The following is a 13,772-nucleotide window of genomic DNA, read 5'->3' on the forward strand; positions in this document are numbered from 1 at the left end:
GTCAACTACCAGAAGTTCCAGCTAGCTTGGTCAACAGTCAGGAATTCTGGGAACCGGAGTCCAAAACATCTGGAGAACCAAAGGTTGGGAATAACTGGACTAGATGAACACTGTGCTTCTTTCCAGCTCTTTCCAGTTCTTCTAGAATACCACACACACACACACACACACACACACACACACACACACTTGGAATGCAATGCTACAATGGGCCTTTGGTATCTACTGAAGTTCTGGGAATACCAAAATCAGTGAATGGTCAGGTCCCATTACATTAAATGACAAAATAAAATGGTGTCCCATATATAAATGGCAAAATTAAGGTTTGCGTGTTGGAATATATATATGTGTGTGTGTGTGTATGGAATGTCTTCAAGATGTGGATGGTTGAATCCATGGATAAAGAATGCCCTAGCCCAAGGTCTTTTGGCATAATTATGTTGTATGAATCAAGCTGTTCAAACTTTGCATCCCACAAAACTCCCAGAAGATACATACATATGTAATTATTTCTGTGCTCAGACCTCCTCCTAGCCAACATTGTCAGTTCAATCTGGGAAAGCAACATTTAAATACAATAGAACTATAGCAATCTCCCACGCAACAAAATTATGCTCACAGTCCTGTAATATAGACTCCAACCATACATGGGGAGAGAAGTCCCAGAGGTCCCAGCCGGGTTCAGGAAAGGAAGAGGCACTAGGAACTAAACATACAATGGCTAATAGGGCACACAAGGGAATTCCAAAAGAAAATCAGCATGTGCTTTGCAGGACTTTATCACATGGGACACAAGCATCCTCTTCCTGTGATTAAATCACCATTAAATCCTATTAATAGCATGATTGGGAGGAAGATTATCACACAAAATGGGGCAAGGGACGCATTGTATTGCACGCCAGCACGATGATGGAACTACCCACTCCGTTGATGATTCATTTCCGAGGAGGTGATTTTCAGGAACTGTTCAGAAGCATTCCTGAAAATCACCTCCTCTGGGACGGAGTGGGAACTTCCGGCGGCGTTGGCAGCATTCCAGCGTGCAGTACAATTCTGTTCCCATCCCACTCCTTTTCGTCCCGCGCCAAACCCATCCCTGGGGGCTGTGCGGTAAGCTCCAATGCCTTTGACTGCATAAATCATGATAGGTTATGGAATGCTCTGAAAGACATGAGAGTACCAACACATCTGATAGTCCTGATGAGGAATCTGTACTCAGAACAAGAGGTTACTGCTGGAACAGCACATGGAGAAACAAAATGGTTCCCAAGTGGCAAAGGGATCAGACAAGGCTGCATCTTATTACCTTACTTGTTCAACTTATATGAGAACATATTGTAAGAAAAGCAGACTGAACAAAGAAGGAGGAGTGAAAATAGGAGGAGGGGATACCAACAATCTAAGATGCAGATGACACCATAATACTAGCCGAAAACCTCTCAGACCTAAAGATCAAAGAAGAAAATGCAAAGCCAGGCCTACTGTTGAACATAAAGAAAACAAAAATAATGACAACAGAGAATCTTAACAAATTCAGCCTAGACAATGAAGAAATACGGGTAGTAAAAGAATTCTCATACCTGGGATCAAACACTGATAGAAATGGAGACTGCAGCCAGGAAATCAGAAGATTGAGAATAGGGAGAGTGGCTATGATAGAACTAGAGAAAATTCTAAAATGGAAAGATATGAAAGTCAGCACAAAAATAAGTATCATACAAGCCATTATATTCCTATTACCATGTAAGGATCTGAGAGCTGCACAGTGAAGAAAGCAGATAGGAAGAAAATAAATGCATTTGAGATGTGGTGCTGGAAAAGAGTGCTGAGGATCCCATGGACAGGCAAGAAGACAAACAAATGGACCATAGAGCAGATTAAGCCAGAGATTTCCCTGGAAATCAAGGGCCCAAAGAGACAGGCCAAAATAAAGCTGCTTCAGGTCACTTTGGCAGTATGATAAATGATACATGCATCCATCCTAAGAGTCCAAAAGCTGCGCCAAAGCCATACTCCAGTCCTATGAACTGGAGCACAGCTTTGGCGTGGCTTCCGGCCTCTTAAGATACATGTGTCATTTAAACAGCATACCTCCAAAGTGACCCGAAGCAGCTTTATTTTGGCCTGTGTGTTCGGGCCCCAAGATGACAAAACCAGCGCTGTCATACTTCAGCCACATAATGAGAAAGGAGGACTCACTGGAAAAACCAATAATGCCAGGAAAGGTGAACTAGAAAGAAAGGAAGGCCACATGCTGAATGGATGGAGTCTATTGAGATCATGGGTATGAGTTTACAGGACCTACGCAGAGCATTGGAGGACGGGGAGTCCTGGAGATTCTCATGCACAGGGTCACCATGGGTCATGACTGACTCAAGGGCAGTTAAATCTGAAAGTGTGGAGTGAATACTGTATATTACACTAGAAACAGAAGAATGAAAAATTATGGGCTTTTCTCAAGAGATTTTCTCCTTGTCCCCTTAATATAATCAAAAGTGGAAACCAACCAAGCTGAACAAACAAAAACTAGCAAATGTTCCTGAGTCTTCAGTTGTTATTTAATCTCTGTGGCTTTTTTTTAAAACCAAGGAACACTTTTCTATTAAGAAACCTTTATGCCTGACAATAAATATGATTCCATCACTCTTAGACTGATAACGTTTTGTTGATTTTACCTTGTAAACAATAAGCCTGTTTGCAGATGACTCTTGGCTCAGTACTTGGGAATCTGACCCAAAGGGCAGTGTCTTTTCAAGCAGAGACTGGCCCTTTTGTCAATGATTCACAACTCAAGGCATGATATACTTTTTTTTTTAAAGGAACCGAAAAAAGCAGTCTCCAGAACAGGTACCCAAAGGTTTTCCAACCCAAAATTGAAAGACATTTGTTTTCACTAGAAGAAAATGTGGTTCCATCTGGGTAAGATATTTTCGCCTATGATTCTCTTGATAGCTTATCTACTATCATGTCAGGATACAGCTGCAGCACAGAGTAAGCTAACAGGATTGCCTTCCCAGAGGTAAGTCTATCTCTATGTAATTTAAGATATTGCCTTACATATAGAAATTGCTGTCTATCTGGTCAGTGCATCAATTCAGACCTGAGAATGAGGCATATGGGTACTATTACCTTTAAGAAGCTAGCAGAAAATGATTTATACAATGGCCCCATCCCAATATGATGATAACACTGTAACTCAACACATTTTTGCAGCCTTACAATTATACCATTTTGATTAAATGTCCTTTTGTACCATATTTTCCTTTTCAAAATTCCATTTATCATTTCTTACCTTTTATACTTTCTAATTTTATATTTAACTTTTAGCCAAGTTGTTTAAACATACAATGAATTGAGTTTCCTTATTATTTCTGTGATAATGGAATCATGTAGGCCAAAGTAAAAAAGAAAATAAGATACAGTTTCTAATTTTTTGCAGCTTTGATTTTCAGTATCTTATTGGCTTATATTTTACACACACACACACACACACACACACACACAGTTTAAAAGAAAATTCTATTGGGCCTTTCACCAGCTGCTAATTACAAACTTGTCCAAAGGAAATATAATGTGAAAAGATCAAAACATGGTATCAGTAATAATTGGCACATGAGGCAGGGAGAAGCGGCAGAGGGAAGAAAAGATACATTTAATTATGGAGGCTTATTCTAGTAATCCTTACCGAAACTAAATAATGAACGGATTTTTGATGTTTGATGAAGTTATCAAACAAAACAGAATAATGAAGAGGCAAATTTAAAATCTAGGTGAAGGTGAACTCACTGAATACTTTTTGGAAAGCTGAAGGATATTGACACTACATCTTTCTGCCACCAGGAACAGATAAAAAAAATATTTTGTATGGCCTCTGACTGTTGGATTCTTGTGTTTGTCCATAGAGACACTGTGATTTGATCTAGGATACATTGATGTGTATCCACAGAATCCTCTCTTGAGCATTTGAGTCTTTCATTTAGTGCTCTTTCTTCTGTGGCTTCTGATGAATCCATCTCTCTTCTAATTATCAATAGTCTTCGCATCCTCCCACCCAATAGCACAGTCTCTCAAGAAAAACTGTCGGGTTTGTTGTCTGACAAAATGGGCTATAGCCTTTGAAAGCTCACAGTACCATATATTTGTTGGTCTTTAAGGTGCCACAGGAGTCTTTGCTGTTTTCATTGTACTTGTCAGTCAGCCATCTTTATTAACAGTTGACAATGACAGAGCTTGCTAAGAGATCTTGGTGAGAAATCCACGATAACAAGGATTTCTGAGACCACCACTTTCCTTTCTCCTTCAACGAATAATCAACCTGGATTTGTTTTTTTATAGAATATGTAGGATAAAAATTGTAGTAATGTCTCTCAGCGGAAAATGATACTTTTTGCTTTGCTCATTTTTCCATGCTCCATTTAGAATGGGACAGACCACCTCAGCAGGTGAAGGAGCCAATATTCATCCTAGAACAATCCCAGAACACCCCCAAATTGGCTGACAACTTTAACCAGAAGTCATTTCTGGTTGTTGCTTTTGGATTTCTCCACCAGCTTGGGAATGGTTTGGATAGCTGGGAAACATTTAAACTCCAGGAGTGGTGACTAAGGCCCGTTACAGACGGGCCTTAAACTATGGACTCAGTCTGTACTAGGGTTAAAAAGGGGCGTCGAATTTCAAATCTCCTTCGGCAGGTCATTCCATAATTTGGGTTATATAGAACCATTGAACCAGAAGGGACCCTAAAGGAAATTAATCCAACTCCCCGTTGGTGTAGGAATCCACAGCTAAAACACCCCTAAAGAGTGCCCATTCAACCTCTACATAAAAATCTGTAATGAAGCTGAGTGTCCACCAGCAGTTGCATCCTAGGCAAAATTCATTCAAAGAGAGAAAGGTCTACTTTGGTGTCACGGTGAACAGCTATCCATTTACATATTATTCAGATAATGATTATACAAGTATTTGTGTTTTTCCCAGTTATACTGAGCAAGTATAGAGGGAAGCAATATTGCTTCTGGGATGATTAATCCAATCACAGCCTGCTGTTAGGAATTACGTTGGTAGGGCAAACGACAGAAATTCAGTTCACTACTTGAAGCAGAAAGCCAGGTGTGTACATAGCTGTTAATTTCACCTACATGTCCCAAAGTATTTTCTAAATGGGAATTAATGTTGTTTAATTCTATTTTGCTATTGTAATGCAATGCCTATGCACTCAGAAAAGCCATTATCTTGGCACTTGGGTGCTGAGAGGGAAGCCAAAAACTAGATTTGATTATAACCTTCTGATTTCTTTGGCATCTTTCCACCCTGCTTCAGATTGTTTAACTGCTCCTTCCCCTAACCCCACTGAGTCATCTTTTATAGCAACATTCATATTTATTTATAGAGCTAACAGACCTACAGACCTCTGCCTACAAAGAGATCTGTGGCCTCATGGGCATGGAAACATATTGGATTGCAAAAGAGGAGTCCTTGTTGATATGCAAATGTACTTCAAATTTCCTAGACTTTGCCGAGTTGCCGCATGGCCTGAGGAGGAGGGGCCAGCCTGCTAAAGATACCCTCTCCATACCATCTTAACTAAGGACAGAAATAACAAAATGCAGGCACCTTACTAACATCTCTATTTTTTCTCCTGTTTGGAATGTAACATCTTGCCTGATGAAGAAGCTAGTGGAGCTTTGAAAGCTTGCAACAAGTATATATTGTGCATTTCGGTTGGCCAATAAAGGGAAATATCTTTAAGTTATGAACAGTTTGAATCATGAAAAAGGCAAATACAGGACAAGGTTCCTGTACTTTTAATAAACAGATCTTAGAGGATGAAGATACAGCATAAAACTCCATCAGGTGGAATTACATAACATCTTCTCCTTTACTTTCCCTCCCCGAACCCATATGACCATTTATTGGTGATGGAGAATGGAGGTGGGTAGGCAATAGAGATTTATTCAACTAGGGTAGGGTACAGACCACCCAAAAAGGGTGGTCTCCCGGCGCCTGGTTTTGGTCCACGGGGAAGCTGCAGCCTCCAAACCGCAGGACTTCTCCATAGACCAAAAAGAACCCACAAAAAGCGGGTTCTTCTTGTGGTGTGACATCACGTCGCAACACCATAATGGTGCTGCGACATGTAGATGCTATGCGTCCGGCACGTAATGATGGCTGCGCCCATCTATACAGGGCACTGCCATTTTGACCCCCTCATCACGTGCAAAGGGTGAGAGACATCTAGAAGCACTGCCCCTTGCATGTGACGAGGGCGTCCTTTCGCACCCCTTTGGACCGGGCCAAAATTCGTAGAATTGGAACTTTATGCTACATCTTCCTTCTCCAAGTGTTGTTAAGTCTTGTTATAGGAGCCTGTACTGCAGCCACTCACTCACTAACCACAAGGTTGTGAGTTCAATACCAGCCAGGGTCTCCAGGCCGACTCAGCCAGGAATCCTTCCATAGGTCCACTAAAATGGAGTACCTAGATTGTTGGGGGCAATTAGCTTAACCTCTTGTAAGCCATTAGGTGTTTATCAGACAAGCTCTTAAAGAGGTACTATTCCAGTGTGATCCTCTAGCTGCCTCCTGTTGCATGCTGGGATTGGCAGTTTTAAGGAGGGGTATTTAGAATCTCAGGCAGAGAAGTTCAGCTCCTTAAACTGCCAATCCCAGCATGCAACGGAGGCTGCTAGAGGAGTCACACTGGATGTACCTCTTTAAGAGCATAGTGTGATAAACATCTTAGGCAGGCCTTTCCTGAATAGTCCCCTGGCCATCGAAGGAAAATCAAATGCTGACCTCTGACTTCACCACAGTTTATTGATTGTTTTTAAGTATGTTTTATGTTTTAAATTCCACACTGTTTAATTGTATTTTTTTGGGGGGGGTGCTTTTGGACTGTAATATTTTAAATAAGCCGCCCCGATTGCATTTTGTAGAGAGACGGGATATAAATAAATTTTATTATTATTATTATTATTACTTAGTACATCAATAAGTGGTATAGAAATGTACTTGGTATTACTATTGCTATTGCTTTTGCTAGGAGCCCTAGCCTATAGTCAACCTGGCATTTTAACTGTATGAGCTGGGCTCAGAGAGCTATCTATCTCTTCTATTCCCTGCAGCACAGGGATGGAAAGAATATTTGAAAATATGTGGAAAAAATGGTTAAAATGTGTTTCTCAAGTGTCAGTAAATCCTGGCAAAGAAAACCTTGGATTGACAACAATCTTTGGTGTTTTGCAGTTTTCCTTCACTGTAGAAATAAAGCCAATTGACACCACTTAAACTGACATGACTCTATCCTACAGAATCCAGGGATTTGTCATTTGTTGAGACAATCTCTGGGAGAAAATCCCTATTAATTTTGCACACAGTAAGTCTTTGATTACAGCATGTTCTGTGCTGTTTCTTGCACTTTATTTCCTTAACAAAAAAAACCACACATATGAATTTTGGTCAAAATAAGTCCTAATAAGTCCTAATAAGTCCTGGAGCCCTGGTGGCGCAGTGGTTAAATGCCTGTACTGCAGCCATTCACTCAAAACCACAAGGTTGCGAGTTCAAGACCAGCAAAAGGGCCCAAGCTCGACTCAGGCTGGCATCCTTCCGAGGTCGCTAAAATGAGTACCCAGACTGTTGGGGGCAAATTAGCTTACTTGCTAATTCGCTTACTTGCTGTTCACCGCTATGATCTTTGGAATAGCGGTATATAAATAAAAAAAATGTAAATAGTCTTCAAAAATGACACAGTTTTTGAAAACCTTTTCCCATAAAATTGCTAAAATTATTCTTTGCTTCTGTCCTTAATTTAGAATTAAATTTCTATTCAGGTGAAAGTAGGCAGATTTCAAAGGCACATTTGTTAATTTTCTTTCCACTCTTAAATTCTTTCATTTTCCACTGGGGGCTGCATCAGCTCTGTAAATGGAAAAAGAATGAAAATTAATTGCAAAAGTGACCAAGCTTCCACTCATGATTTTGTTTTGAGGAATGAGGGTGGGGTGGGTGAAACAAGATACAGAGGGGGAACAGAAATCGACTGGTTTGGGGTGGGGTTTGGCAGGGAATATTGGCATAGCAGCGGACACAGGGATTGGAAAAAGATAGCCAGAGGGCCACACAGAGGGTACAGGGCTCTCCTGCTTTTTAGGGATAGAGATAATAATGAACAACATCCTTCCTGTGCATCATCTTTACAAATGGAGAAAAAGAGCATGGCAAACATTGCAAAAGTGTTGATGTATTCAGTTTTCTGACTGGGACAAGAGCATTTATTTTAGACTTCCATTCCTTTTTGCTCCCTCTATATATAGTGTTCAGAGATAAGTGGGGTTGGTTTAGGTAGCAAAAATGACACTATCTGGACAAAACAGAAGTATCAGTAGACTTGGAGGAAAGAACCCTGAGATGTGCTGAAGAAGACAGTTTTAGGAAGAATGGAATTGTAGGGTAACTCCCTCAGCCCCATAAGGACTGTCTGGATATGCTTTGTGAACATAGAATGTTAATTGATTTTTGAGGGGGGAGTAGGGAAAGAAGAGTGAAAGACATTGAGGGGGTGGAACTGAAAGAAGCTTGAAAAGCAACAAAATTTTGTTCAATACTGTTAAATCATTGAAAAAGCACAGCTTGGCCTGGTGTTCCTGGCTGAATAGATATTACAAAGTGCTTTTTTCCCTGAGGGAATCTCTACTCAAATGAATGTTCACAAACTTCATTTTGATTCTCAGCTTGACTATCAGGCTCACTTCTTGCTCTGTTTGTGGTCCATGCTCTTTCAGCAACCTTTCAGATATCATTTTTTAAAAAAATTATTGGCCAATCAGCATTGATAGAAGTGTATCATGTAATCACATTTCACTCATTCTATCTGCAGTGAACAATGTCTAGACGATTCCCAGAGTTTGTTGATTAGTTGCAGTGGTTGAGATTTTGATTTACACTAATGTCTGCCACTCATCAGATTTTACTGATCTATGGCTCATTGTATCTTTGGAAACCAATAAAAGAGAGCTGGAAGATGTGCAGCCCTTCAAGTGTTTTTGGATTTCAGCTCCCATCAGTTTCAGGAAGCATAGCCAGTGATGCGGGATACTGATAGTTGTTGTCCAATAACATCTGGAAAGTGACATGTTCTACAACCCTACCATAAAATTGAGAAAGTGCTGATTTTACCTGTAGTCATGTCATGTGCCAGTGGGAAGTGATCTTACTGTGTAAAATTATACAATGAAAGATGATTTCCTAATAGCTGACTTTTACCACGTGTCAAAGATGCTGGTATTCCTCCACACAAAGCTCTTTACAATTGGGCCAAAAAAAGCAAATACCTCCATCACCCTTTACATCATGATTACATGTATTGTGACCACATTACAAGTGAGGGAATTAGATTATCATGGCAGGTCTCACCTTTCACCTATGTGGTTTCACACCATCAGTTGCAGAGTTCCTGTACAATTACTATATATCAATAAGTCCTATTCACCCATTTATGAAGATTAGTGAATCAACCTGCAAGAAAGAAGGAAAGCTAACTTCACCTTCTCAATTTCTAGTTGCAGCACTCTCCTCACTATGGTTGCATCAATGCTGTAGAAATAATGTATTTTGATACCACTTTAAGTGATGTAGCTCCATTCTATGGAATCCTGGGATTTGTCAAATTGCAAGGTCTTTAGCCTTCTCTGCCAAAGAATGCTAGTGCCTCACAAAACTACAAATCCCAGGATTTTGTAGGATGGAGCTATTGCAATTAAAGTGGTATCAAACTTAATATTTCTCCAGCATAGATGAACTCCTAGAGAGTGTTGTTTGAGAGGTTACATGCAATCAGAAGGCCTGTCTTCTACAGATCTATGCTTATTGGAACCTCTCCTGTTCAGACACATTGCTCTTCACATGAGGAGAGCAACAGTACTAACAAGAAAGACAGCAGAGCTAGCATGTTCTCCCTTCACATATTCCATCAACTTGCTTTAAATAATATCTGAATTTAGCTGTAGTGACTGCAGACACTTGATTGAATTGTGGGAAGAACTGGACTTGTTCCCATGATCCTATTCTTCCTTATGCACCTTCATCATCACTGAACACCTTATGTTCAGTGGCTGTGTGGAAATGTTATAGAAATGCAACCCATCCACAGATGTTATTTAGTAAATAAATATTTAAATAAACAAACTATTTTTATCAAGACAGATGGATGAAGTTCCTCCCCAGATCTGCTCTGAGATGGAACTATCTAATCATAGAAAAGTAGGATACCAACTAAAGCACCATAATTTCACATAAAGCAAACAGTGGCATGTCGAGTTAGACCCGGGGTAGGCAACCTGCGGCCCGTGGGCCGGATGTGGCCCGGCGAGGCCTTGGGATCGGCCCCAGCCCGGTCCTGCCGCCGATTGCCGCCGGGGCCTTTGGCCTCTCACGCGCAGGGGCAAGGGGGACAATTTTCCATAGACACCTCAGAAATATGCATTTGTATTAACATTTTTTAAAAAATCAGCAATTTTTTTTGCGTGTCCTCCACTTTTTTTAAAAAAAATGTCCACCATTTGAAAATGTTGTCCTGCATTTGTCCCAGTTTATTTATTTATTTAATTTTTTAAAAAAAATTATTTAATTATTTGTTTTTTGGCTTTGCTCCCCCAGTTGTCTGAGGGACAGCAACCCGGCCCCCGGCTCAAAAAGACTGCCTACCCCTGAGTTAGACCATTCATCTCTCTGACCGATTCTCTGCATTTACTGACAGCAGCTCTTCAGCAGTATTCCCTAAGCCTGCATGGAGGTATTAGGGATCAAATCTGGCTCCACCAGTGTATAGTACTTCTCTTCTAAAACTGAGCTATGACCCGGTCAAATATGGCCAGTTGGGATTCCAGCCGTCTCTTGAACTAGCGGCTGTATAAAAGTGTATAAAGATGTGTTTGTTGTTATTTAGATGGGATTGAGTACTAATAGACACCAAAATTACATTCAGTAGTCTGATCTGTATTAAAATGAACCTGTTCATGGTTCACATAGCATAAGAACCATGGATCTTTTCAAAAATAGTCTCACCATTGATGGCATGTTATTGCAACACAGAGTCTACTATATGGAAAGTTTAACTGCTGCCAATTATTTTCATTCTGTTTAGAAGATCAAGAAGACAAACTGAAACACCTGCACCAATTGACTGTCAACTAAGCCAGTGGTCAGAATGGACTGAATGCTTTCCTTGTCAAAGCAAAAAAGTAAGGCTCCAGTTTCCTATATTCAAGTATTCTTAATTTCTGCCTGCAATTAAAGTAGACACTTGAGTCAGCATCAAATATTGTGGCTGCACTGGATAACAGACGTAGGTTCACCTCTCTTAAGCCCACAGAAATCACTGAGTGTAAACTCCAAAGCCAAGATCATACTTGGCAGAGTTTTAAATTGCAGCAGCATACTTATGCTGGTGGTCGGTGACTTCATCTGCACTGAAGAAATAATCCAGTTTGACACCACCTTAACTGCCAAGGCTCAATGCTGTGGAAGTCTGGGAATTGTATTATTGTATTATTTGCCATGGCACCAGAGTCCTCTGACAGAGAAAGCTAAATGTCTCCTAAAACTACAGTTACCAGAATTCCATAGCATTGAGCTATGGCAGTTAAACTGGTATCAAACTGGATTGTTTTTGCAGTGTGGATGCAGCCTGGGTTTCTATTTCCCTCTACTGGATTTGTGTGTTGCACAAAGATGTAATGAATACTTCTTCCACAATATCTCCAACATCAGTGCAACCCTCAGTTTTGCTTGGATTAAGCATCTACTGGATTCTAGACAGACAACCAGCACGATGTAGTGATTTGAGCATGGAGTACAATCCTGGAGACCAGGATTAAATTCCCTACTCAGACATGGAAAGCCACTGGGTGACCTTGGGTGAGTCTCACACTCTCAGCCCCCCGAAAACTCCATGATAGGTTTGTTTTAGGGTCATCATAAGTCAGAAACAACTTGAAGGCAAACAATAATGGAGAAAGTGCCAAGTTCTTCCCCAAATGAGCTGTTTGTTAAGTGGAGGGACTTGAAAAACCCCTGTACACCAAGCTTTGATGTAGTCATGCTTTGCTACTGCTAACTAAAATTTCATTCCTCCACATTCCATCACTGTGCACTTCAAACTGTGCTTTAAGTAATTTTTACTGTCGTGATAAAGGCTTAATTTGTTTTACATTTTTAATGCCTAAATAATTAATGTTTCCTCTTACTAGGTTAAATTATTGTATAGATCTGTTTTATTGCCTCTTAATTTTTAATTCAAATTTTATCATTTTAGATGTATAATTCATGACACATCATCATGTCCCCCCTCCCCCCATACATGTTATAGTACAGATATAGAACTTTGCTGCAACCATCCAAATATAACGGACACATGTGTACTGGCAGCCACTGGGAAAAAGTGGAGTGTGAGCCAACAAGAGGGTGTACTATACATCAAGACTGCGGAACTGATTTTAAGTGTCAAGCAAGTGGTGAGTATGACTCCATCATAGGTGCATTAAGTAATGCAATGGCCATGTTCTGTTCCACCAAGTTCTTCCAGCAGCATACTGTTCACAAGAAGGGCAGTTCATGCAGCAAAACTGAAATAGGTTGCAATACCTCTCCTTGGACATTCTGGGATTGGGTGAAATGAATATGGACAGAAAGAAGTGTGCAGGTCCTGAATCCAGTTCTGGATTAAAGTGCTGGGGCCCTTGAGAAGTTCCAGAACCAGAGCTCACTTTCTGCATGCATGTAGGCTTTTTCACTGTAGGGCCAGTTCTATGTTTTGGCATTTGCATTTGCTTCAAGGTCATAGTCAAAATAGAAATTAGTTTGAGATAACAAATATATGCTTGTATTAAACCAGTGGCTTCCAACCTTGGATCCCCAGTTGTTTAACTATGGCTACTGACAAACTGCACATTTAATGCAGTTTGATACTGCTCTAACTATAATAGATCCATCCTATGAAATCTTGGGATTTGTAGTTTGTTGTGTCACCAGAGCTAAATATCTTATGAAACTGCAAATCTTAGAATCCCTAAGCACTGAGTCATGACAGTTAAAGCAGTGTCAAACTACATTAATTCTGCAGGGTAGGTGCAGCTTATACTTCCCAGAAACCTTGACAATGGGTTTTCTGGGAGCTGACATTCAAAAGAAGAGAAGAATTAAATGTCTCCCTTCATCTGCTGCAGCCCTGATCTGGATCCAGACACAACTTTATTCTTGTTATTAAAAGCAATGGGCATTTCACATTGTGTGCATGTTTCATTTTTTTCTTAAGTGTTGAAAGTGACTACATCTCTGTTGTACACCACTTTGACAAAATTATTTTTGGAGAGCCCGTGTGGACTAGTGGTTTGACTGGAAACCAGGGTTCAGTTCCCAGCTCAGCCATGAAACCCACTGGGTGATCTTGGGCAAGCCACATACTCTTAGCTTCAATGGCAAACCTACTTTAAACAAATCTTGCCAATAAAATCCCATGATAGGGTCACCTTAGGGTCACCATAGCTGAAGGCACACAACAACAACAACAACAACAACAACAACAACAACAAAATATAACTTTCCAAAATACTAAAGTGAAATAGATTTCACTTATTTGTTGATGAGAGCCAAACTCACATAAGCTGACCCTGCATTCCAGATATGGAAAAGCTGTAGTTCCTAGTAGCTTCCTTGGGGAGTACAGGACAATTATTGATTGTGTGCTTCTACATCTGAGTTTGAATGGAAGTCAC

The 13,772-nt window shown here is 40.3% G+C and overlaps 1 protein-coding gene across 1 annotated transcript in view; it reads left to right on the top strand.

The window, feature by feature from the left end:
- Positions 1-2,806: 2,806 nt before the first annotated feature.
- Positions 2,807-13,772, top strand: part of C8A (complement C8 alpha chain) — a 49,253-nt gene continuing 38,287 nt past the window's right edge. The window contains exons 1-3 of the mRNA XM_042462713.1: positions 2,807-3,019; positions 11,144-11,240; positions 12,368-12,512. Of these exons, the coding sequence (XP_042318647.1) occupies positions 2,904-3,019; positions 11,144-11,240; positions 12,368-12,512 (358 nt within the window). The 5' untranslated portion in view covers positions 2,807-2,903. The remainder of the gene's footprint in view (positions 3,020-11,143; positions 11,241-12,367; positions 12,513-13,772) is intronic.

Source organism: Sceloporus undulatus, chromosome 4, assembly GCF_019175285.1.
Source record: "Sceloporus undulatus isolate JIND9_A2432 ecotype Alabama chromosome 4, SceUnd_v1.1, whole genome shotgun sequence".
Lineage (NCBI taxonomy): Eukaryota > Metazoa > Chordata > Lepidosauria > Squamata > Phrynosomatidae > Sceloporus > Sceloporus undulatus.